Source organism: Salvelinus alpinus, chromosome 1, assembly GCF_045679555.1.
Source record: "Salvelinus alpinus chromosome 1, SLU_Salpinus.1, whole genome shotgun sequence".
In the NCBI taxonomy this organism is placed as follows: domain Eukaryota; kingdom Metazoa; phylum Chordata; class Actinopteri; order Salmoniformes; family Salmonidae; genus Salvelinus; species Salvelinus alpinus.
This window is the reverse complement of record NC_092086.1, coordinates 116,997,192-117,020,060: the sequence shown is the minus strand read 5'-3', so window position 1 is coordinate 117,020,060 and position 22,869 is coordinate 116,997,192. Positions and strand designations below refer to the sequence as shown.

At 49.6% G+C, this 22,869-nt stretch overlaps 1 protein-coding gene and 1 pseudogene across 2 annotated transcripts; both read right to left on the bottom strand.

Annotated features, from left to right (window-relative positions):
* Positions 1-307: 307 nt before the first annotated feature.
* Positions 308-1,009, bottom strand: LOC139539625 (uncharacterized; annotated as a pseudogene).
* Positions 1,010-3,919: 2,910 nt separating this feature from the next.
* On the bottom strand, positions 3,920-22,543 carry LOC139539617 (uncharacterized). Of its 2 annotated transcripts, none has more exons than XM_071342719.1 (7): positions 22,398-22,543; positions 19,731-19,961; positions 17,014-17,908; positions 8,454-8,633; positions 7,376-7,585; positions 5,828-5,985; positions 3,920-5,642 (listed from the first exon to the last, which is right to left on the bottom strand). In XM_071342719.1, exons 2-7 carry the CDS (start codon positions 19,935-19,937, stop codon positions 5,493-5,495), a joined length of 1,800 nt encoding a protein of 599 aa, XP_071198820.1. In that variant the 5' UTR covers positions 19,938-19,961; positions 22,398-22,543; the 3' UTR covers positions 3,920-5,492. The 2 variants fall into 2 exon arrangements, with proteins under 2 accessions (XP_071198820.1, XP_071198829.1); XM_071342728.1 differs by having other exon boundaries at positions 19,731-19,958; positions 22,398-22,533.
* Positions 22,544-22,869: the final 326 nt, after the last annotated feature.

Sequence of the window (22,869 nt, the reverse complement as noted above, 5' to 3'; positions counted from 1 at the left end):
AACCTACATGTACATAGTACTTCAATCAATAACCTACATGTACATAGTACTTCAATCAATAACCTACATGTACATAGTACTTCAATCAATTACCTACATGTACATAGTACTTCAATCAATAACCTACATGTACATAGTACTTCAATCAATTACCTACATGTACACAATCACCCCAACTACCTTGTACCCCAGTACACTGACTCTGTACCGGTACTCCTTGTGTATAGCTTGTCTATGGCCTGTCTATAACCTGTCTATGGCCTGTATATAACCTGCCTATAACCCGTCTATGGCCTGTCTATAACCCGTCTATAACCCGTCTATGGCCTGTATAAAGCCTCGTTATTATTTTGTTAATAACTGCATTGTTTGGGAAAGGGCTCATACATAAGCATTTCATGGTAAAGTCATTTGGTGACAAATAACATTTGATTTTGATTAGCTGTAATGCTGCTCCTTCAGGTAGCACTCCAGACCACACTGGTAGTTGAGCAGGCTGTTGGCTTCATGCTCCGAGCCGTCCTTCTACCTGGCGTCCCTGGAGGAGGAGGCCAGGCTGTTGGCTTCATGCTCCGAGCCGTCCTTCTGCCTGTCGTCCCTGAAGGAGGAGGCCAGGCTGTTGGCGTCATGCTCCCAGCCGTCCTTCTGCCTGGCGTCCCTGAAGGAGGAGGCCAACCAGGCTGCTGGGTTCATACTCCGAGCCGTCCTTCTACCTGGCGTCCCTGAAGGAGGAGGCCAGGCTGTTGGGGTCATGCTCCCAGCCGTCCTTCTGCCTGGCGTCCCTGAAGGAGGAGGCCAGGCTGTTGGCTTCATGCTCCCAGCCGTCCTTCTGCCTGGCGTCCCTGAAGGAGGAGGCCAGGCTGTTGGCTTCATGCTCCCAGCCTTCCTTCTACCTGGCGTCCCTGAAGGAGGAGGCCAGGCTGTTGGCTTCATGCTCCCAGCCGTCCTTCTGCCTGGCGTCCCTGAAGGAGGAGGCCAACCAGGCTGCTGGGTTCATACTCCGAGCCGTCCTTCTACCTGGCGTCCCTGAAGGAGGAGGCCAGGCTGTTGGGGTCATGCTCCCAGCCGTCCTTCTGCCTGGCGTCCCTGAAGGAGGAGGCCAGGCTGTTGGCTTCATGCTCCCAGCCGTCCTTCTGCCTGGCGTCCCTGAAGGAGGAGGCCAGGCTGTTGGCTTCATGCTCCGAGCCGTCCTTCTGCCTGGCGTCCCTGAAGGAGGAGGCCAGGCTGTTGGCTTCATACTCCGAGCCGTCCTTCTGCCTGGCGTCCCTGAAGGAGGAGGCCATGCAGGAGTCCAGCTGGCTGGGCAGAATAACATTTTTTTTAAATTCCCAGAGGGAACTTCAGCTGTGGCAAGTCAGAGAAGATGTAGAGACACTATTAAACATTACAGCATCATTCACACATAAGATGCTATATTAGATACAAGAGAACATAAGTCACAAAAAAATACATTCTCATTTAAAATAATGTCAGTACAAAACTGTAAGGGTCTCTGATGCCAGTACAAAACAGTAAGGGTCTCTGATGCCAGTACAAAACTGTAAGGGTCTCTGATGCCAGTACAAAACAGTAAGGGTCTCTGATGCCAGGACAAAACAGTAAGGGTCTCTGATGCCAGTACAAAACAGTAAGGGTCTCTGATGCCAGTACAAAACTGTAAGGGTCTCTGATGCCAGTACAAAACAGTAAGGGTCTCTGATGCCAGTACAAAACAGTAAGGGTCTCTGATGCCAGTACAAAACAGTAAGGGTCTCTGATGCCAGTACAAAACAGTAAGGGTCTCTGATGCCAGTACAAAACAGTAAGGGTCTCTGATGCCAGTACAAAACAGTAAGGGTCTCTGATGCCAGTACAAAACAGTAAGGGTCTCTGATGCCAGTACAAAACAGTAAGGGTCTCTGATGCCAGTACAAAACAGTAAGGGTCTCTGATGCCAGTACAAAACAGTAAGGGTCTCTGATGCCAGTACAAAACTGTAAGGGTCTCTGATGCCAGTACAAAACAGTAAGGGTCTCTGATGCCAGTACAAAACTGTAAGGGTCTCTGATGCCAGGACAAAACAGTAAGGGTCTCTGATGCCAGTACAAAACAGTAAGGGTCTCTGATGCCAGTACAAAACAGTAAGGGTCTCTGATGCCAGTACAAAACTGTAAGGGTCTCTGATGCCAGTACAAAACAGTAAGGGTCTCTGATGCCAGTACAAAACTGTAAGGGTCTCTGATGCCAGTACAAAACAGTAAGGGTCTCTGATGCCAGTACAAAACAGTAAGGGTCTCTGATGCCAGTACAAAACAGTAAGGGTCTCTGATGCCAGGACAAAACAGTAAGGGTCTCTGATGCCAGTACAAAACTGTAAGGGTCTCTGATGCCAGTACAAAACAGTAAGGGTCTCTGATGCCAGTACAAAACAGTAAGGGTCTCTGATGCCAGTACAAAACTGTAAGGGTCTCTGATGCCAGGACAAAACAGTAAGGGTCTCTGATGCCAGTACAAAACAGTAAGGGTCTCTGATGCCAGTACAAAACAGTAAGGGTCTCTGATGCCAGTACAAAACAGTAAGGGTCTCTGATGCCAGTACAAAACTGTAAGGGTCTCTGATGCCAGGACAAAACAGTAAGGGTCTCCGATGCCAGTACAAAACTGTAAGGGTCTCTGATGCCAGTACAAAACTGTAAGGGTCTCTGATACCAGTACAAAACAGTAAGGGTCTCTCTTGATTTTGTAAATAACGTGCAGGGGAGGCTGATGGATACTTGGACACCAGGAAGTCTCTGACGTTACGGAGAGCTGTCTGGGTGCTGCGGCTTCTCGTTCTGCTCAAACCGGTCAGCTGCTTCAGCCTCCTCCTGTCTCTCTCCATCTCTGTCAAAACAAATGAGCCAGACAGAGCCTCTGGTGATCAATGGCACCATATTACCCTGGTCAAAATAGTGCACTATATAGGGAATAGGGTTCCATAGGGCTCTGGTCTAAAGTAGTGTACTATAATAGGGAATAGGGTTCCATAGGGCTCTGGTCTAAAGTAGTGCACTATAATAGGGAATAGGGTTCCATAGGGCTCTGGTCTAAAGTAGTGCACTATATAGGGAATAGGGTGTCATTTGGAACACAGTAAACTCAGGGAAGCAGTTCATCAGAATGTTGATCAAATCTTGTGGATGAATGCATTTTATACTGCAGTGTTGTAGTATTGAGGCCTTGCAGTATCATACCTTACACAGAACAGAAGGGACTTTAATCATGAGGAAAGAGAATTGAGAACTGTTAGTTGCAGTGCATTTTACATGTGCAACAACGAATGTTTCTTCTTGTTGAAGTCTCCCGTTTAATAACGATGATGATTAACTGATGATTAACTGATCAATTGCGTCCCAAATTGCATAATATTCCCGTAATAGTGCACTACTTTTGACCAGTACACTATGTAGGGTGCCATTTTGGAACACACGATGTTCTGTTGCCATAGTGATGCAGACGTCCACATGCTTCTAGAACTCTGTTCCAATGTTTAAAAAATAAAAAGATGTTTCAGACTACTGAAGTGTTATAGCCATTCATACCAGGTTATAACCATTCATAATCAATAGTTGGAAAGATCTTACGCATTTGCACATACTTACACGGACATACTACCCCGTGACAGTCCCAGTGTAGTAGGGTCAGGAGTCGAGAAACACTTCAAGAATATAATTTGTAAACGTCAGTATTGTGAAAAGATCGACATTAATTAAAAATAAAAGTATTTTCCTGAGGTTTTTCTACTAAAATAAGATTCTTATTTGAATAGTCTTTTCCAAAGGTTTCTCTTCTAAAGATTTTTTTTTTTTAAACATCTAAGCATTAATACATCATCCAATAATCAGAATTCATTTTTCACATAGTCAACCATTACAGTAATGATGAACAACAAAATCAACCATTTGTGTGTACAACAATGTTTTTTAATGACAGTCAAGTGTGCAGCCTACATAGTGTGTGTGTGTGTGTTATCATTGGTGGTTGGGGTGGACAGACGTGGAATGGAGCATAAAGGACAGATCCCTTGTTTTGAAAAGGCATCGGTGCCAAATCACATCCCCATGACAACCACAGGGCATCATAGGACTAGCCTGTGGGTTGTGCCAACTTGACGAGACATTACAAACTGACAGATCTGGGGCCAGACTATCATGAGGACAAGATGCACCTACAGGAACGTCCGTCGGGTCCCGTCTCCTCTGACTACAGGAACGTTCGTCGGTCCCGTCTCCTCTGACTACAGGAACGTCCGTCGGTCCCGTCTCCTCTGACTACAGGAACGTCCGTCGGTCCCGTCTCCTCTGACTACAGGAACGTCGGTCCCATCTCCTCTGACTACAGGAACGTCGGTCCCATCTCCTCTGACTACAGGAACGTCCGTCGGTCCCATCTCCTCTGACTACAGGAACGTTCGTCGGTCCCGTCTCCTCTGACTACAGGAACGTCCGTCGGCCCCGTCTCCTCTGACTACAGGAACGTCCGTCGGTCCCATCTCCTCTGACTACAGGAACGTCGGTCCCATCTCCTCTGACTACAGGAACGTCGGTCCCATCTCCTCTGACTACAGGAACGTCGGTCCCATCTCCTCTGACTACAGGAACGTCCGTCCGTCCCGTCTCCTCTGACTACAGGAACGTCCGTCCGTCCCGTCTCCTCTGACTACAGGAACGTCCGTCGGGTCCCGTCTCCTCTGACTACAGGAACGTCCGTCGGGTCCCGTCTCCTCTGACTACAGGAACGTCCGTCGGTCCCGTCTCCTCTGACTACAGGAACGTCCGTCAGGTCCCATCTCCTCTGACTACAGGAACGTCCGTCGGTCCCATCTCCTCTGACTACAGGAACGTCCGTCGGGTCCCATCTCCTCTGACTACAGGAACGTCCGTCGGCCCCATCTCCTCTGACTACAGGAACGTCCGTCGGGTCCCGTCTCCTCTGACTACAGGAACGTCCGTCGGTCCCGTCTCCTGACTACAGGAACGTCCGTCCGTCCCGTCTCCTCTGACTACAGGAACGTCCGTCCGTCCCGTCTCCTCTGACTACAGGACATTAGCTGCCGTTTTCTGTTCATTTCCAGATGATTCTACATGTTGAATCGCCGCCGTTCATTAACATCCAGCAGGTGATCTATCGCGCACAGCCAATGTCCCTGCGCCCCTCAGTCCCCGTCTCATAGGACGCGCCCCTCAGTCCCCGTCCCATAGGACGCGCCCCTCAGTCCCCGTCCCATAGGACGCGCCCCTCAGTCCCCGTCCCATAGGACGCGCCCCTCAGTCCCCGTCCCATAGGACGCGCCCCTCAGTCCCCGTCCCATAGGACGCGCCCCTCAGTCCCCGTCCCATAGGACGCGCCCCTCAGTCCCCGTCTCATAGGACGCGCCCCTCAGTCCCCGTCCCATAGGACGCGCCCCTCAGTCCCCGTCTCATAGGACGCGCCCCTCAGTCCCCGTCCCATAGGACGCGCCCCTCAGTCCGGTGTTATTTGCTGACTATAGGCAGCAGGTCTCCCTTGGTTTTCATGGTTTTGATCTTGGCTCTGATGGTGTCGTCCATGGCCAGCCGGCAGCGGTGGGCGTAGTGAGCCAGCGTCTCCTCCTTCTCGTCCCACGGCGGCAGGGCGTGGAACACCTAGGATAAGATACATTAAAAACACCAATAATAGTTTACCGTTGACAGATTCAGGACTCAAATTGATTTCCAAAATGGAGATTCGCTAGGACTACGCTTAATAAAAGGCAGCACATCATCAACGCCTGCTCATAATAAAGATATTATAAAGTCTCGTAGCCGGACAGTCCAAAGGAATTACAAACCTCCGGAGCAGCCAGGCTCAGCTCGGCGATGGCCGCCGTCCGTGAGATGGTGTTCCGGTCGACGCCCACGCGGTCAAACGCCACCTTCATGGAGACGCTGCGTCTGAACTCCTGCAGGGCCGCCATGTACCTGGCGATGACGCCCACCACGTTCTTCACTGGGGAGAGAGAGATAAGAGGAGTTTGTCTTGGTAGTTTGTTAAAACTACCAAGACAAACTCATTTATGTTTAAAATGCTGTCTGCCCAACTCTTTATTTTTCAGGTGAGGGATAATGAGGATGTTGACCGCCTGACAGAGGACAATGCTGTTTAAGGGCCATCTACAGTACTTACTCCTGACTCTGTTTAAGGGCTATCTACAGTACTGTACTCCCGACTCTGTTTAAGGGCCATCTACAGTACTGTACTCCCGACTCTGTTTAAGGGCCATCTACAGTACTGTACTCCCGACTCTGTTTAAGGGCCATCTACAGTACTGTACTCCCGACTCTGTTTAAGGGCTATCTACAGTACTGTACTCCCGACTCTGTTTAAGGGCCATCTACAGTACTGTACTCCCGACTCTGTTTAAGGGCCATCTACAGTACTGTACTCCCGACTCTGTTTAAGGGCCATCTACAGTACTGTACTCCCGACTCTGTTTAAGGGACATCTACAGTACTGTACTCCCGACTCTGTTTAAGGGACATCTACAGTACTGTACTCCCGACTCTGTTTAAGGGCCATCTACAGTACTGTACTCCCGACTCTGTTTAAGGGCCATCTACAGTACTGTACTCCCGACTCTGTTTAAGGGCCATCTACAGTACTTACTCCCGACTCTGTTTAAGGGCCATCTACAGTACTGTACTCCCGACTCTGTTTAAGGGCCATCTACAGTACTTACTCCTGACCCTGTTTAAGGGCCATCTACAGTACTTACTCCTGACTCTGTTTAAGGGCCATCTACAGTACTGCACTCCCGACTCTGTTTAAGGGCCATCTACAGTACTGTACTCCCGACTCTGTTTAAGGGCCATCTACAGTACTGTACTCCCGACTCTGTTTAAGGGCCATCTACAGTACTGTACTCCCGACTCTGTTTAAGGGCCATCTACAGTACTTACTCCCGACTCTGTTTAAGGGCCATCTACAGTACTTACTCCCGACTCTGTTTAAGGGCCATCTACAGTACTGTACTCCCGACTCTGTTTAAGGGCCATCTACAGTACTTACTCCTGACCCTGTTTAAGGGCCATCTACAGTACTTACTCCTGACTCTGTTTAAGGGCCATCTACAGTACTGTACTCCCGACTCTGTTTAAGGGCCATCTACAGTACTGTACTCCCGACTCTGTTTAAGGGCCATCTACAGTACTGTACTCCCGACTCTGTTTAAGGGCCATCTACAGTACTGTACTCCCGACTCTGTTTAAGGGACATCTACAGTACTGTACTCCCGACTCTGTTTAAGGGACATCTACAGTACTGTACTCCCGACTCTGTTTAAGGGCCATCTACAGTACTGTACTCCCGACTCTGTTTAAGGGCCATCTACAGTACTTACTCCTGACTCGTGTGTTCTCTCCATCTCTGCTCCTCTTGGAGCTCTTCATCACCCTGTGTCGGTCAAGGGGGTGGAGCTCCACTTCCTCAAAGCTTTCGAACAGGGCCGAGTTCTCAAATACCACGCCCTCGTCAGAGAACCCCACCCCCATGTGGGTGGAGCTGCCCAGCCCCACCTCCATCTGGCTGGATGAATGACCACACCTTTTCTCTAAAGGGAAAAGAAGAAATTAAAAGGCTACTGTTTATCTCAGCTGTCTCGTCAGTCGTTATCTTCCATTGGGTCTCTGTCTGAGAAGTGGATCATTCCTCACATTAGTGCCCTCTCAATCACTGTTCTACTCTGATTGGGTAAATACAAAAAAGTCAACTAAATGTAATAAAACAATTAAAGATAGTTTTCTAAATTCTATTAAAGTCTATATATGTGCATTTAACGCACCAGTAAGATCGGAGAGTACCTGGGGGGGGGAATGAGAGGAGCGTACCTGGTGGGGGGGGGGGGGGGCGGAATGAGAGGAGCGTACCTGGGGGAGGGGTGGGATGAGAGGAGCGTACCTGGGGGAGGGGGGGGATGAGAGGAGCGTACCTGGGGGAGGGGTGGGATGAGAGGAGCGTACCTGGGGGAGGGGGGGGATGAGAGGAGCGTACCTGGGGGAGGGGGGGGATGAGAGGAGCGTACCTGGGGGAGGGGGGGGATGAGAGGAGCGTACCTGGGGGAGGGGGGGGGATGAGAGGAGCGTATCTGGGGGAGGGGGGGGGATGAGAGGAGCGTACCTGGGGGAGGGGGGGATGAGAGGAGCGTACCTGGGGGAGGAATGAGAGGAGCGCACCTGGGGGGGATGAGAGGAGCGTACCTGGGGGGGGGGGGGGATGAGAGGAGCGTACCTGGGGGGGGGGGAATGAGAGGAGCGCACCTGGGGGGGGATTGAGAGGAGCGTACCTGGGGGGGGGGGAATGAGAGGAGCGTACCTGGGGGGGGATGAGAGGAGCGTACCTGGGGGGGGGGGAATGAGAGGAGCGTACCTGGGGGGGGATGAGAGGAGCGTACCTGGGGGGGGGGGATGAGAGGAGCGTACCTGGTCGTAGCTGGTCTTGCAGGAAGTCACATATTAATTCAGCCTTCTTAGTGAGTTCCTGCTGCAGCAGCTCCTTGTCCTGTTTCAGACTAGAGATGGTCTCTCCCATCTGCTCACTGCGGCTCCGCTCCACACTCAGCAACGCACGCAGACGCTCGACCTCATAGAGAGGAGGACGCACTGATGGAACAGAGACAGGAAGACTATACCGTTTACAAAATAATACATTTAACTTGTATAGCATTTTTCATTCGAGAAATAATCAAGCGCATAAAAACCCAAAACAAACACATTGTAAAGAGACTAAATAGTGTCACTTATAAAATATAATTGTGGTTTGTTTAACATTTGTTTGGTTACTACATTGTGTTGTGTTAGCTAATCCAAGTTTATCATTTTTTTATCAGTTTATCATTTTATCATTTTAAAAGACTAATTAAAAACCTGTTTTTGCTTTGTCATTAGGGGGTATTGTGTATAGATTGATGAGGGGGAAAAAATACAATTTAATACATTTTAGAATTAGGCTGTAACGTAACAAAATGTGGAAGAAGTCATGGCTTTCTGAATGCACCGTATCTATAAAGACATTTCTTGACACCATCGAGGAGGAATTACCATTTATTTCAGTGCAACATACATTCAACCCTTTTACCATTAGTCATTGGTGATAAAGAAGGTAATGTAGCAGTGTGGCAGGACCTGTCTAAAGTCATCAGGACATGTAATAATGATTATCCTCTGACACATGCTCAGACTGTACTCACTGAGAGAAGGGGAGGAAGGAGAGGAGAAGAGGGAGAGAGAAGGGAAGAGGGAGAGAGAAGGGGAGGAGAAGGGGAGAGGGAGAGAGAAGGGAAGAGGGAGAGAGAAGGGGAAGGGAGGAGGGAGAGAGAAGGGGAGGAGAAGGAGAAGGGAAGAGGGAGAGAGAAGGGGAGGAGAAGGAGAAGGGAAGAGGGAGAGAGAGAGAGAAGGGGAGAGGGAAGAGGGAAAGAGAAGGGGAGAGGGAAGGAGAGAGAAGGGGGAGAAGAGCTTTCTTCAGTTTGGACGATCGATGTCCATCCATGGCAGTGGAGGACGTACGCTGTGGGACCAAAATTAATACCAACTTTACATACATGTTGACCTACTGATTCAATAAATACATGTCTAGAGTAAAACACCAGTCATATCTGCATCCCAAATGGCACCCTATTCCCTATATAGTGCACTACTTTTAACCAGGGCTTGGTCAACAGTAGTGCACTATATAGGGGGTAGGGATTTGGCAGCCACTAAATTTAGTCAGCCGGCAAATAACTGTTGGTCTTCACGGTAATTTACCGTTAACTAACATAAACACATTTAGCATGGCCTGGCTTCCACACATAGCCTACAAGCCACTGACGCAGACCTTGGGAACATCTACATTTTGTTGTGGGCTACACTAGTTCATTTAGCAGACAAGATTTGCTTATAATTATGTGGCATTATTTTATATTATAAAATAGGAGGGATATTTTCTCCAAATGATTAGCCTGCGGCTATGGAACCCTGACCTGTTCACCGGACGTGCTACCTGTCCCAGACCTGCTGTTTTCAACTCTCTAGAGACAGCAGGAGCGGTAGAGATACTCTCAATGATCGGCTATGAAAAGCCAACTGACATTTACTCCTGAGGTGCTGACTTGCTGCACCCTCGACAACTACTGTGATTATTATTATTTGACCATGCTGGTCATCTATGAACATTTGAACATCTTGGCCATGTTCTGTTATAATCTCCACCCAGCACAGCCAGAAGAGGACTGGCCCACCCCTCATAACCTAGAGAGGAACCAGGCTTCTTCCTAGGTTTTGGCCTTTCTAGGGAGTTTAAGCTGGCCACCGTGCTTCTACACCTGCATTGCTTGCTGTTTGGGGTTTTAGGCTGGGTTTCTGTACAGCACTTTGTGACATCAGCTGATGTAAGAAGGGCTTTATAAATACATTTGATTTGAGGGAGTGCCCTCATGCGGCTATTCTGTGTTGAGCGGTTGTACAGTCACTCATTCACAATTTGACAAACACTTGATAATGCCTAGAATTTCCCGGCGGCATCCCCTTTGTGTGGCCGTAAATCACCCCAAACAAATCCATGCCGATTAGCGGCCAGTGGCTGTTGTGTCCTTCTCCCCGAGTGCTCCATCAGGTGATCGGGTCTTTCTCACAGGCTACAAGTGAAGACAGACACATCAGGAACGCAACTGCGAGCGTCCTGATCCAATTCAGAGGTGCATATTGAAGATATTGGAAGAACTGTCCACATTTACTTTTCGGTCAGCCAACAAGATGAGCAGGCCTAACGAACAGCAAAAGCACTAGCTTATGTCAATCTACTGTCCCCCAAAGTACAATATATGTATGACATTATTTATTTATTTAGAATGGACCATTACCATGCACCTGTATCGAAACAGTGGCAGGGGGGAAAAAATGTTTACAAATGTTTTTATCTTTATTTAACTTGGCAAGTCAGTTAAGAACAAATTCTTATTTTCAATGACGGCCTAGGAACAGTGGGTTAACTGCCTTGTTCAGGGGCAGAACGACAGATTTTTACCTTGTCAGCTCAGGGATTCGATCTTGCAACCTTTCGGTTACTAGTCCAATGCTCTAACCACTAGGCTACGCTGCCGCGCCTACGCTCTAACCACTAGGCTACGCTGCCGCGCCTACGCTCTAACCACTAGGCTACGCTGCCGCGCCTACGCTCTAACCACTAGGCTACGCTGCCGCCCCTACACTCTAACCACTAGGCTACCTGCCCTTAAATAGCGAATGGAGGACGCTTTCACATGGTTGATTTTCATGTCAGCCAGGTAGGCTATACTCCTGCTGTAAATATAAGCAATGTGCTTCATATTAGGAAAGTTGAGAAATAAATATAGTAGGCCTAGCCTATAGAAAGCTGATCCTCCTCTTTTTAATAGAGGCCATCACTCTGTTTTATCAAGCAATTGCATAGCCTATAGAAATGTTGCACAACATGAGCTCATGAAGTGTTTGATTAGATTCTCCATTACATTTGCATTGAAGTCAAAGTGATTAGAGGGACAATAGAGTGCCGAGTACCAGGCAGTTAGCAAGTTGAGTATGCTACTAATGACTGGCAGCAGCATCAGAGCTTGTAGAAGCCTAATTACCGTGACTAAGCGGTCATGTGGAATTTGACTGCCTTCATGACTCGTGACCGCCGGTATGGCGGTAGTACGGTCACCGCAACCGCCCTAGTGAAGAGGGGGGCAAGCGCCCTAGTGAAGAGGGGGGCAAGCGCCCTGGTGAAGAGGGGGGCAAGCGCCCTGGTGAAGAGGAGGGCAAGCGCCCTGGTGAAGAGGAGGGCAAGCGCCCTGGTGAAGAGGAGGGCAAGCGCCCTGGTGAAGAGGAGGGCAAGCGCCCTGGTGAAGAGGAGGGCAAGCGCCCTGGTGAAGAGGAGGGCAAGCGCCCTGGTGAAGAGGAGGGCAACCGCCCTAGTGAAGAGGGCAAGCGCCCTGGTGAAGAGGAGGGCAACCGCCCTGGTGAAGTGGGGGGGCAAGCGCCCTAGTGAAGAGGAGGGCAAGCGCCCTGGTGAAGAGGAGGGCAAGCGCCCTGGTGAAGAGGAGGGCAAGCGCCCTGGTGAAGAGGGCAAGCGCCCTGGTGAAGTGGGGGGGTAAGCGCCCTAGTGAAGTGGGGGGGCAAGCGCCCTAGTGAAGAGGAGGGCAAGCGCCCTGGTGAAGAGGAGGGCAAGCGCCCTGGTGAAGAGGGGGGCAAGCGCCCTGGTGAAGAGGGGGGCAAGCGCCCTGGTGAAGAGGAGGGCAAGCGCCCTGGTGAAGAGGAGGGCAAGCGCCCTGGTGAAGAGGGGGGCAAGCGCCCTGGTGAAGAGGGGGGGCAAGCGCCCTGGTGAAGAGGAGGGCAAGCGCCCTAGTGAAGAGGAGGGCAAGCGCCCTAGTGAAGAGGAGGGCAAGCGCCCTAGTGAAGAGGAGGGCAAGCGCCCTAGTGAAGAGGAGGGCAAGCGCCCTAGTGAAGTGGAGGGCAAGCGCCCTGGTGAAGAGGAGGGCAAGCGCCCTGGTGAAGTGGAGGGCAAGCGCCCTGGTGAAGAGGAGGGCAAGCGCCCTAGTGAAGTGGAGGGCAAGCGCCCTAGTGAAGAGGAGGGCAAGCGCCCTAGTGAAGTGGAGGGCAAGCGCCCTGGTGAAGAGGAGGGCAAGCGCCCTAGTGAAGTGGAGGGCAAGCGCCCTGGTGAAGAGGAGGGCAAGCGCCCTGGTGAAGAGGGCAACCGCCCTGGTGAAGAGGGCAACCGCCCTGGTGAAGTGGGGGGGCAAGCGCCCTAGTGAAGAGGAGGGCAAGCGCCCTGGTGAAGAGGAGGGCAAGCGCCCTGGTGAAGAGGAGGGCAAGCGCCCTGGTGAAGAGGGCAACCGCCCTGGTGAAGTGGGGGGGCAAGCGCCCTAGTGAAGAGGAGGGCAAGCGCCCTGGTGAAGAGGAGGGCAAGCGCCCTGGTGAAGAGGGGGGCAAGCGCCCTAGTGAAGAGGAGGGCAAGCGCCCTGGTGAAGAGGAGGGCAAGCGCCCTGGTGAAGAGGGGGGCAAGCGCCCTGGTGAAGAGGGGGGGCAAGCGCCCTGGTGAAGAGGAGGGCAAGCGCCCTAGTGAAGAGGGCAAGCGCCCTAGTGAAGAGGAGGGCAAGCGCCCTAGTGAAGAGGAGGGCAAGCGCCCTGGTGAAGTGGAGGGCAAGCGCCCTGGTGAAGAGGAGGGCAAGCGCCCTAGTGAAGTGGAGGGCAAGCGCCCTGGTGAAGAGGAGGGCAAGCGCCCTAGTGAAGTGGAGGGCAAGCGCCCTAGTGAAGAGGAGGGCAAGCGCCCTGGTGAAGAGGAGGGCAAGCGCCCTAGTGAAGTGGAGGGCAAGCGCCCTGGTGAAGAGGAGGGCAAGCGCCCTGGTGAAGAGGGCAACCGCCCTGGTGAAGAGGGCAACCGCCCTGGTGAAGTGGGGGGGCAAGCGCCCTAGTGAAGAGGAGGGCAAGCGCCCTGGTGAAGAGGAGGGCAAGCGCCCTGGTGAAGAGGAGGGCAAGCGCCCTGGTGAAGAGGGCAACCGCCCTGGTGAAGTGGGGGGGCAAGCGCCCTAGTGAAGAGGAGGGCAAGCGCCCTGGTGAAGAGGAGGGCAAGCGCCCTGGTGAAGAGGGGGGCAAGCGCCCTAGTGAAGAGGAGGGCAAGCGCCCTGGTGAAGAGGAGGGCAAGCGCCCTGGTGAAGAGGGGGGCAAGCGCCCTGGTGAAGAGGGGGGGCAAGCGCCCTGGTGAAGAGGAGGGCAAGCGCCCTAAGGAAGAGGAGGGCAAGCGCCCTAGTGAAGAGGAGGGCAAGCGCCCTAGTGAAGAGGAGGGCAAGCGCCCTGGTGAAGTGGAGGGCAAGCGCCCTGGTGAAGAGGAGGGCAAGCGCCCTAGTGAAGTGGAGGGCAAGCGCCCTGGTGAAGAGGAGGGCAAGCGCCCTAGTGAAGTGGAGGGCAAGCGCCCTAGTGAAGAGGAGGGCAAGCGCCCTAGTGAAGTGGAGGGCAAGCGCCCTGGTGAAGAGGAGGGCAAGCGCCCTAGTGAAGTGGAGGGCAAGCGCCCTGGTGAAGAGGGGGGCAAGCGCCCTAGTGAAGAGGAGGGCAAGCGCCCTGGTGAAGAGGAGGGCAAGCGCCCTGGTGAAGAGGGGGGCAAGCGCCCTGGTGAAGAGGGGGGGCAAGCGCCCTGGTGAAGAGGAGGGCAAGCGCCCTAGTGAAGAGGAGGGCAAGCGCCCTAGTGAAGAGGAGGGCAAGCGCCCTAGTGAAGAGGAGGGCAAGCGCCCTGGTGAAGTGGAGGGCAAGCGCCCTGGTGAAGAGGAGGGCAAGCGCCCTAGTGAAGTGGAGGGCAAGCGCCCTGGTGAAGAGGAGGGCAAGCGCCCTAGTGAAGTGGAGGGCAAGCGCCCTAGTGAAGAGGAGGGCAAGCGCCCTAGTGAAGTGGAGGGCAAGCGCCCTGGTGAAGAGGAGGGCAAGCGCCCTAGTGAAGTGGAGGGCAAGCGCCCTAGTGAAGTGGAGGGCAAGCGCCCTCCTCTTCACTAGGGCGCTTGCCCTCCTCATTGAAAGTTTTCATATAAAGAAACATGTTTGTGTGGTGATGTGTGGCTCAGTCAGTAGAGCACGACAGATTTTTGGTTCAAGTCCCACGGAGGCCACACATACAAAAATGTATGCAGGCCCCCAACTGAGGAGCAACGGGGCCCCCAACTGAGGCGCAACGGGGCCCCCAACTGAGGCGCAACGGGGCCCCCAACTGAGGCGCAACGGGGCCCCCAACTGAGGCGCAACGGGGCCCCCAACTGAGGCGCAACGGGGCCCCCAACTGAGGCGCAACGGGGCCCCCAACTGAGGAGCAACAGAGTAGCCATTTCAGAACACAATACAGACAAGCCTCTGAAATAAAACACAAGAGATAGCCAGCCAGCCAGCCCCCCCCCCCCAAAGAAAACACGTATGTCCCCTGTTATTGTAATGGTGAGAGTTTAGCAAGTCTAGTGTGTATGATATTTGTTTGTAACTTTCTCACTCATTATTCCCGACTATCCGTAACCATGGTAGCATCCACATTAACGTAGAAGTGTTTAGAAACATAATCTATTCTTATTTAGAATGAAAGTGACTCCAAAATAACAATACATTACTTACCATTAATTTCTATTGGGTACAAAATAGTCTGAAATGCAACCAAAACAAACAGCAAATGCATCCAACAAGTTTGTAGAGTCTCTAGCCTGATGTAGTCATTGTCTGCTATGAATATTACATTTACATTTAAGTCATTTAGCAGATGCTCTTATCCAGAGCGACTTACAAATTGGTGCATTCACCTTATGATGTCCAGTGGAACAACCACTTTACAATAGTGCATCTAACTCTTTTAAGGGGGGGGGGGTTAGAAGGATTACTTTATCCTATCCTAGGTATTCCTTAAAGAGGTGGGGTTTCAGGTGTCTCCGGAAGGTGGTGATTGACTCCGCTGACCTGGCGTCGTGAGGGAGTTTGTTCCACCATTGGGGTGCCAGAGCAGCGAACAGTTTTGCCTGGGCTGAGCGGGAACTGTACTTCCTCAGAGGTAGGGAGGCGAGCAGGCCAGAGGTGGATGAACGCAGTGCCCTTGTTTGGGTGTAGGGCCTGATCAGAGCCTGAAGGTACGGAGGTGCCGTTCCCCTCACAGCTCCGTAGGCAAGCACCATGGTCTTGTAGCGGATGCGAGCTTCAACTGGAAGCCAGTGGAGAGAGCGGAGGAGCGGGGTGACGTGAGAGAACTTGGGAAGGTTGAACACCAGACGGGCTGCGGCGTTCTGGATGAGTTGTAGGGGTTTAATGGCACAGGCAGGGAGCCCAGCCAACAGCGAGTTGCAGTAATCCAGACGGGAGATGACAAGTGCCTGGATTAGGACCTGCGCCGCTTCCTGTGTGAGGCAGGGTCGTACTCTGCAAATGTTGTAGAGCATGAACCTACAGGAACGGGTCACCGCCTTGATGTTAGTTGAGAACGACAGGGTGTTGTCCAGGATCACGCCAAGGTTCTTAGTGCTCTGGGAGGAGGACACAATGGAGTTGTGGGACCAAATACTAAACTTTTCACTACTTTAATACGCATAAGTGAATTTGTCCCAATACTTTTGGTCCACTATAAAAATGGGGGGGACAATGTACATAAAGTTCTGTAATTTCTAAATGGTTCACCCGATGTGGATGAAAATACCCTCAAATTAAAGCTGACAGTCTGCACTTCAATGTCGTAGTCATTGTATAATTTCAAATCCAAAAATGTGTCACTGTCCCATTTCTTTGAGTTCACTGCATACTGTAGGCCTACAGATGGACACACAAATGCACCTTTTCTACACCCAGTGAAAACTAGATTCTAGATAGGCTACTTGTACAGGATCATCTTGAATTTACACTTCATTAAAGACATGCTCCAGAACTTTACCAAATACTAAGTATTATTTTTTACTTTTAGGATGTGTGTATTGTTGTGAATCGTTTTTTTAGATGCTAATGATCGGTTGGATGCTAATGAACGGTTGGATGCTAATGCACGGTTGGATGCTAATGCACGGTTGGATGCTAATGATCGGTTGGATGCTAATGAGCGGTTGGATGCTAATGAACGGTTGGATGCTAATGAACGGTTAGATGCTAATGAACGGTTGGATGCTAATGAACACAAGCATTGAAATCTCTAGTTTAAAAAAGGTGCCATTTTCCCCCAATGTGTGCACACACAGCAGAGCAATGACATGGTACACATACTGTATCTGCTCATTTGTGTAAGCAAAACAAAAGTACCAGAGAATCTATTTAAATTGGTAGCTAGGTCCATGAACCTCACAGGTATACCCCTCAGGAATGTGAACTTGATGTTTGTACAATTTAACATTTCAGTGTGCATTTGGTGAGAATTTGTTGTTTGTTCGACTGCAGAACCAGTGGTGATATACTTGAAAGAGCAGAGGGAGGGAAGCGGACAGAGAGAGCGCGACAAAAAGAGAGAAAGTGAGAGAAAGAAAAGAGAGAGAAGAGTCAAATGTATCTGTACCTGTAACCTCTCCTTTGGTCTCTGCTCCCAGGAGGTCAGAGTTCATCCCACTGGGGGAGGAAGGAGTCAGGTCCCCAAAGGGCCCCTCGGATCCTCCAGGCTTCAGCAGGTCCTCCGACAGCTCACTACCTGCCCCAGGGAGGGTTCTCAGGCACTGGGTTGACACCGAGGACGAGTCCTGATGTCTGGGGGAACCAACGCTCATCATGGAGGGCTTGGAGACGGAGCCTCGTAGCGGTTTGTCTAGCAGGCGTATGTGAGGAGAGGAGTGCCCCAGCGGAGATGACACACCACCACCACCCAAACAGTCTGCAGCCTTCGGGAAGGGCTTGTGTGGTGAGGTGTGGGACAGGGACAACTGGGACAGGGAGTTATTAGGCTTTGAGGACTGGGAGACTGAGTCAGAGGCCATGCCAGAGTCAGTACATCCCCCTGCTGCAAGCTGGGCTTTAGGCACTGTGTAATATTCCTCAGCAGTCTCCTGCTTGATTTTCTTCACTGATTTGTCCCCGTGTCCCCTGTCCTCAGACCCTGGTCCCTGGGGGCCGGGTATGTCCCCTAGAGGACCCCTTTTCCTGGGTCTGTGACGAGGCTCGTAGTCCGCGTCTCCATCCTCGTCCGTCGTGGCTGAGGACTCGCAGACAATATCAAACAGGTTGCGGTTATCTTCCTCAATGTTGTCATCTTCCTCAGTGTTGTCGTCGCTGCAGTTGGAGAAGTCGCACGAGTCCCGGGTCTGGCTGCTGTCGCCCCCCTTGGCCTCGGTGGAGCGGCCCAGAAACCTCTCTCCTCCCGGGCTGCTCTGGCAGGCAGAGGCCCCTCCCTGGAGACTGAGGCTGTCTGAGTTGATGCTGCGGCTGTCCTGGTAGCAGCCCCCCCTCTCCTTCAGAATAACCTTTATTCACCATTTACACGTACCAGGAAGTGACTTGATGAAATCGCATCCGTTAAGTACTCGGACCACTTCCCTTTTTCCACATTTTGTTACATTACGGCCTTATTCTAAAAAGGATCAAATAAATGTTTTTTCCTCATTAATCTACACGCAATACCCCATAATGCAAAGCGAACCGTTTTATTTTTGTTTGTTTTTCAAAATTATTAAACAGAAATATCTTATTTACATAAGTATTCAGACCCTTTGCTGTGAGACTCTAAATTGAGCTCAGGTGCATCCTGTTTCCATTGATCATCCTTGAGATGTTTCTACAACTTGATTGGAGTCCACCTGTGGTAAATTCAATTGAAACAAGTTTGGAACCACCAAGGCTCTTCCTAGAGCTGGCCGCCCGGCAAACTAAGTCATTGGGGGGAGAAGGGCCCGATAGTCAGTCTGACAGAGCTCCAGAGCTCCTCTGTGGAGATGGGAGAATCATCCAGAAGGACAACCATCTCTGCAGCACTCCACCAGTCAGGCCTTTATGGCAGAGTTGCCAGACGGAAAGGCACCTAAAAGACTCAGACCATGAGAAACAAGATTCTCTGTTCTGATGAAACCGAGATTGAACGCTTTGGCCTGAATGCCAAGGGTCACATCTGGAGAAAACCTGGAAGCATAGTGGCAGCATCATGCTGTAGGGATGTTTCTCAGCGGCAGGGACTGGGAGACTAGTCAGGATCGAGGGAAAGATGAACAAAGCAAAGTAGAGAGAGATCCTTGATGAAAACCTGCTCAGGGACTCGGAAGGTGAACCTTCGGCCCAGTCTAACAGGCTTTAAGCACACAGCCAAGTCTCTGAATGTCCTTGAGTGGCCCAGCCAGAGCCCGGACTTGAACCTGATCTCTGGAGAGACCTGACAACGCTCCCCATCCAACCTGACAGAGCTTGAGAGGATCTGCAGAGAAGAATGGGAGAAACTCCCCAAATACAGGTGTGCCAAGCTTGTAGCATCATACCCAAGAAGACTCGAGGCTGTAATCGCTGTCAAAGGTGCTTCAACAAAGTACTGAGTAAAGGGTCTGAATACTTTATTTTATAAATGTACAAACATTTCTAAAAAAACAGTTTTAGCTTTGTCAATATGGAGAATTGTGTGTAGATTGATGAGGGGGAAAAACAAAGGCTGTAACGTAACAAAATGTGGAAAAAGTCAAGTGTTCTGAATACTTTCCGAATGCACACAATATACATACAGTAAAGGTAGTCAAAACAAGATTAGAAACTGCATAATATACTACATAAATAATATACTACATAAATAATATACTATATAAAAGTGAGGACATAGACACTGAGTGGACAAAACATTAAGAACACCTGCTCTTTCCATGACAGACTGACCAGGTGAATCCAGGTGAAAGATATGAACCCTTAATGATGTCACTTGTTAAATCCACTTCAATCAGTGTAGATGAAGGGGAGGAGACAGGTTAAAGAAGGATTTTAAAGCCCTGAGACAACAGACATGGATTGTGTATGTTCCATTCAGACGGTAAAAGGGCAAGACAACATATTTAAGTGTCTTTGAAAGGGGTATGGTAGTAGGTGCCATGCACAGCGGTTTGAGTGTGTCAAGAACTGCAACGTTGCTGGGGTTTTCACACTCAACAGTTTCCTGTGTGTATCTAGAATGGTCCACCACCCAAATGACATCCAGCCAACTCGACACAACTGTGGGAAGTATTGGAATCAACATGGGCCAGCATCCCTGTGGAATGTTTTGGACACTCAGTGTATATATATATATATATAAATTGCAGTGACAGAAATGCCTACCTTCTGGCCCGTCTTGCAGGTGGCTGGGAGGGGCCAGTGGTAGGCGTGGCCTGCGCTGCACCCCCACATGGCGGTCAGGTTCCCATGGGAACCCTCGGTGAGCAGGTGTTTGAGGTTCGGGATGAGAGCACAGATGGTGCCGTGACTGTGGGCCCAGCGGACCAACTTACACAGGTTCTCTGAAGAGGTGTGCAAGCAGTCTTCCATAATGAGTTGGACCGGTTTCCTCTGCTGAAAAAAAAGAAAAGTATCAGTCAAAAGTTTGGACACACCTACCGATTCAAGAGTTTTTCTTAATTTGTTACTGTTTTCTACAATTGTAGAATAATAGTGAAGACATCAAAACTATGAAATAACACATTTGCAATCATGTAGTAACCAAAAAAAGTGTTAAACAAATCAAAATATGAGATTCCTCAAAGTAGCCACCCTTCGACAAGAGTGTGCTAAGCTGTCAAGGCATTCTCTCAACCAGCTTCATGAGGTAGTCCCCTGGAATGCATTTCAATTAACAAGTGTGCCTTGTTAAAAGTTCATTTGTGGAATTTCTTTCCTTCTTAATGTGTTTGAGCCAATCAGTTGTGTTGTGGTAGGGGTGATATACAGAAGATAGCCCTATTTGGTAAAATATCAAGTCCATATTATGGCAAGAACAGCTCAAATAAGCAGAGAGAAACAACAGTCCATCATTACTTTAAGACATGAAGGTCAGTCAATGCGGAACATTTTGCAGTCGCAAAAATCATCACGTGCTATGATGAAACTGTCTCTCATGAGGACCGCCACAGGAAAGACCCAGAGTTACCTCTGCTGCAGAGGATAAGTTCATTAGAATTAACTGCACTTCAGATTGCAGTCTCCTCTGAACAGTTGACGTTGAGATGTGTCTGTTACTTGAACGATGTGAAGCATTTATTTGGGCTGTGTGAATCAGGCCTTCATCATACAATTGCTACAAAGAGAGGTAGTTAACAAACCAGGCCAAAGACCTCTGAGACACCAATACTCCTTAGCCGGCCCACAAGAATGTAATGGTCTACCGTATCAAAAGGAAAAAGACAATAACAATAGCAACACAACATTGCTTATAATCAAGAGAACTGGTGACATTATAGAGGACCTTTAAGGTTGCAGTGACACGTCCATAACCTGAGCGGAAACCAGATTGCATTCCCGAGAGAATATTATAATACTATAGACATCAAGAAAGCCAGTCAGTTGATTATTGACAAGTTTTTCCAACACGTTTGATAAACAGGGCAAAATAGAAATAGGCAAGACGCCGGATTATACAGCACGGCCATTACACAGGTGCACCTTGTGCTGGGGGCAACAAATTCCCACTTTAAAAATGTGCTGTTTTGTCCCGACACAATACCACAGATGTCTCAAGTTGAGGGAGGGAGCAATTGGCATGCTGACTGCAGGAATGTCCACCCGAGTTGTTGCCAGATAATTTTATGTTAATTTCTCTACCATATGCTGCCTCCAATGCCGTTTTAGAGAATTTGGCAGTATGTCCAACCGACCTCACAAACGCAGACCACTTGTAACCACGCCAGCCCAGGACCTCCACATCCGGCTTCTTCTTCACCTGTGGGATCGTCTGAGACCAGCCACCCGGACAGCTGATGAAACGGAGGAGTTTTTTGGTCTGTAATAAAACCCTTTGAGGAAAAACTCATTCTGATTGGCTGGGCCAGGCTCCCCAGTAGGTGGGCCTATGCCCTACCAGGTCCCCCCATGGCTGTGCCCCTGCCCAGTCATGTGAAATCCATAGATTAGGGCCTAATTTATTTATTTAAAATGACTAAACTCTTAAATTGTTGCACTTCAAATTTTTGTTTCGTTGTAGATTTGCCTTTGTTGACAGGAAACTTTTATTTTAAGCCGGTTATATTGTAATATGGTTATTTTCTGTCTCCATTTTTCGCAACCAAGAGAGTCCAGTACAATGTAAAAACTATATTGGTTGTATCGAAGCTAGGTTGGGTAGCCTATAGTATTCGGAGTAAACAATCACATTTACGTAAGTCTAGTCTACATCCATGTAGAGCAGTCTATACATTAAAAACGAGGCTCCAACACAATCTTTCAAACAGTAAAGCTATTTCAAACCCCAAACACAATTTCCTGGTGATTGGAGGTATTTGTGTCGAGGTGAATTATAAAACCAGTCAGTGGCTCCATGGTGTCAGCTAGCAGCCTGAAGAAAACAGTCAAGACAAGACAACAGGCTGAGAATGGCCTGATTATGCAATGGTCTTACTAGTTGATTATGATAAGGAAATGAAATGCTTTGAATTGCGTTATCTACTGTAGACGACTAGTCATTGGTGGTTTACGATATTGACTGCCGTTATCAACTATTCTGCAGTTAGCTAGCAATGACTCTAGCCTGCTAACGTTTGAAGAAAAGCCCGTGAGATATCAAATCTCGCCACTTCTCTAGACTAGTAAGTGTTTGTTTTTTTAAATCAGTACTTCGCTACTATAATACCTGGCTGAATGTTGTACAAAAATGGTAAACTAGCTAGGTATAACATTAGCAATCAGCCTGCTAACCTGGCTAGCTAACGTTAGCGGTCGATTGGGGTAGCTGTCGCTACGCGTTGGTTAGTCAGTTATAGAACAAAAAGACACCTGTGTGTTATCAGAAACACTTACCTTTACACCGAACACACACACTTCCTATGTCTTCTAACATAAAGGAAATAAATGTTTTGGCTAATATTACTACTACCAAGCATGTAAAATACAGCAGACAAGAAATCACAACTCCGACTGGCTAGCTAGATTGCGTCTGGCGCACTAAAACATAGGTAACAGGACCTGTGTGAAAATAGCCACAATAGTGGAATTTGAGTTTCGCCTTCAAAATAAAAGTGGCCCATTGGAAGTGACACGAACGGTGGAATCAAGCCACATTTGGACTAGATAAGACAAAAAAAAAAAAAAAATGTTTAATGTTGTTACCGCCGCTCCTAGTAGCCGGGGACTTTAATAATGCACGGAAACTTAAATCAGCTTTACCTAATTTCTATTAACATGTTAAATGTGCAACAAGAGGGAAAAGAACTATGGACAAATTATACTCCACACACAGAGATGCATACAAAGCTCTCCCTCACCCTCCATT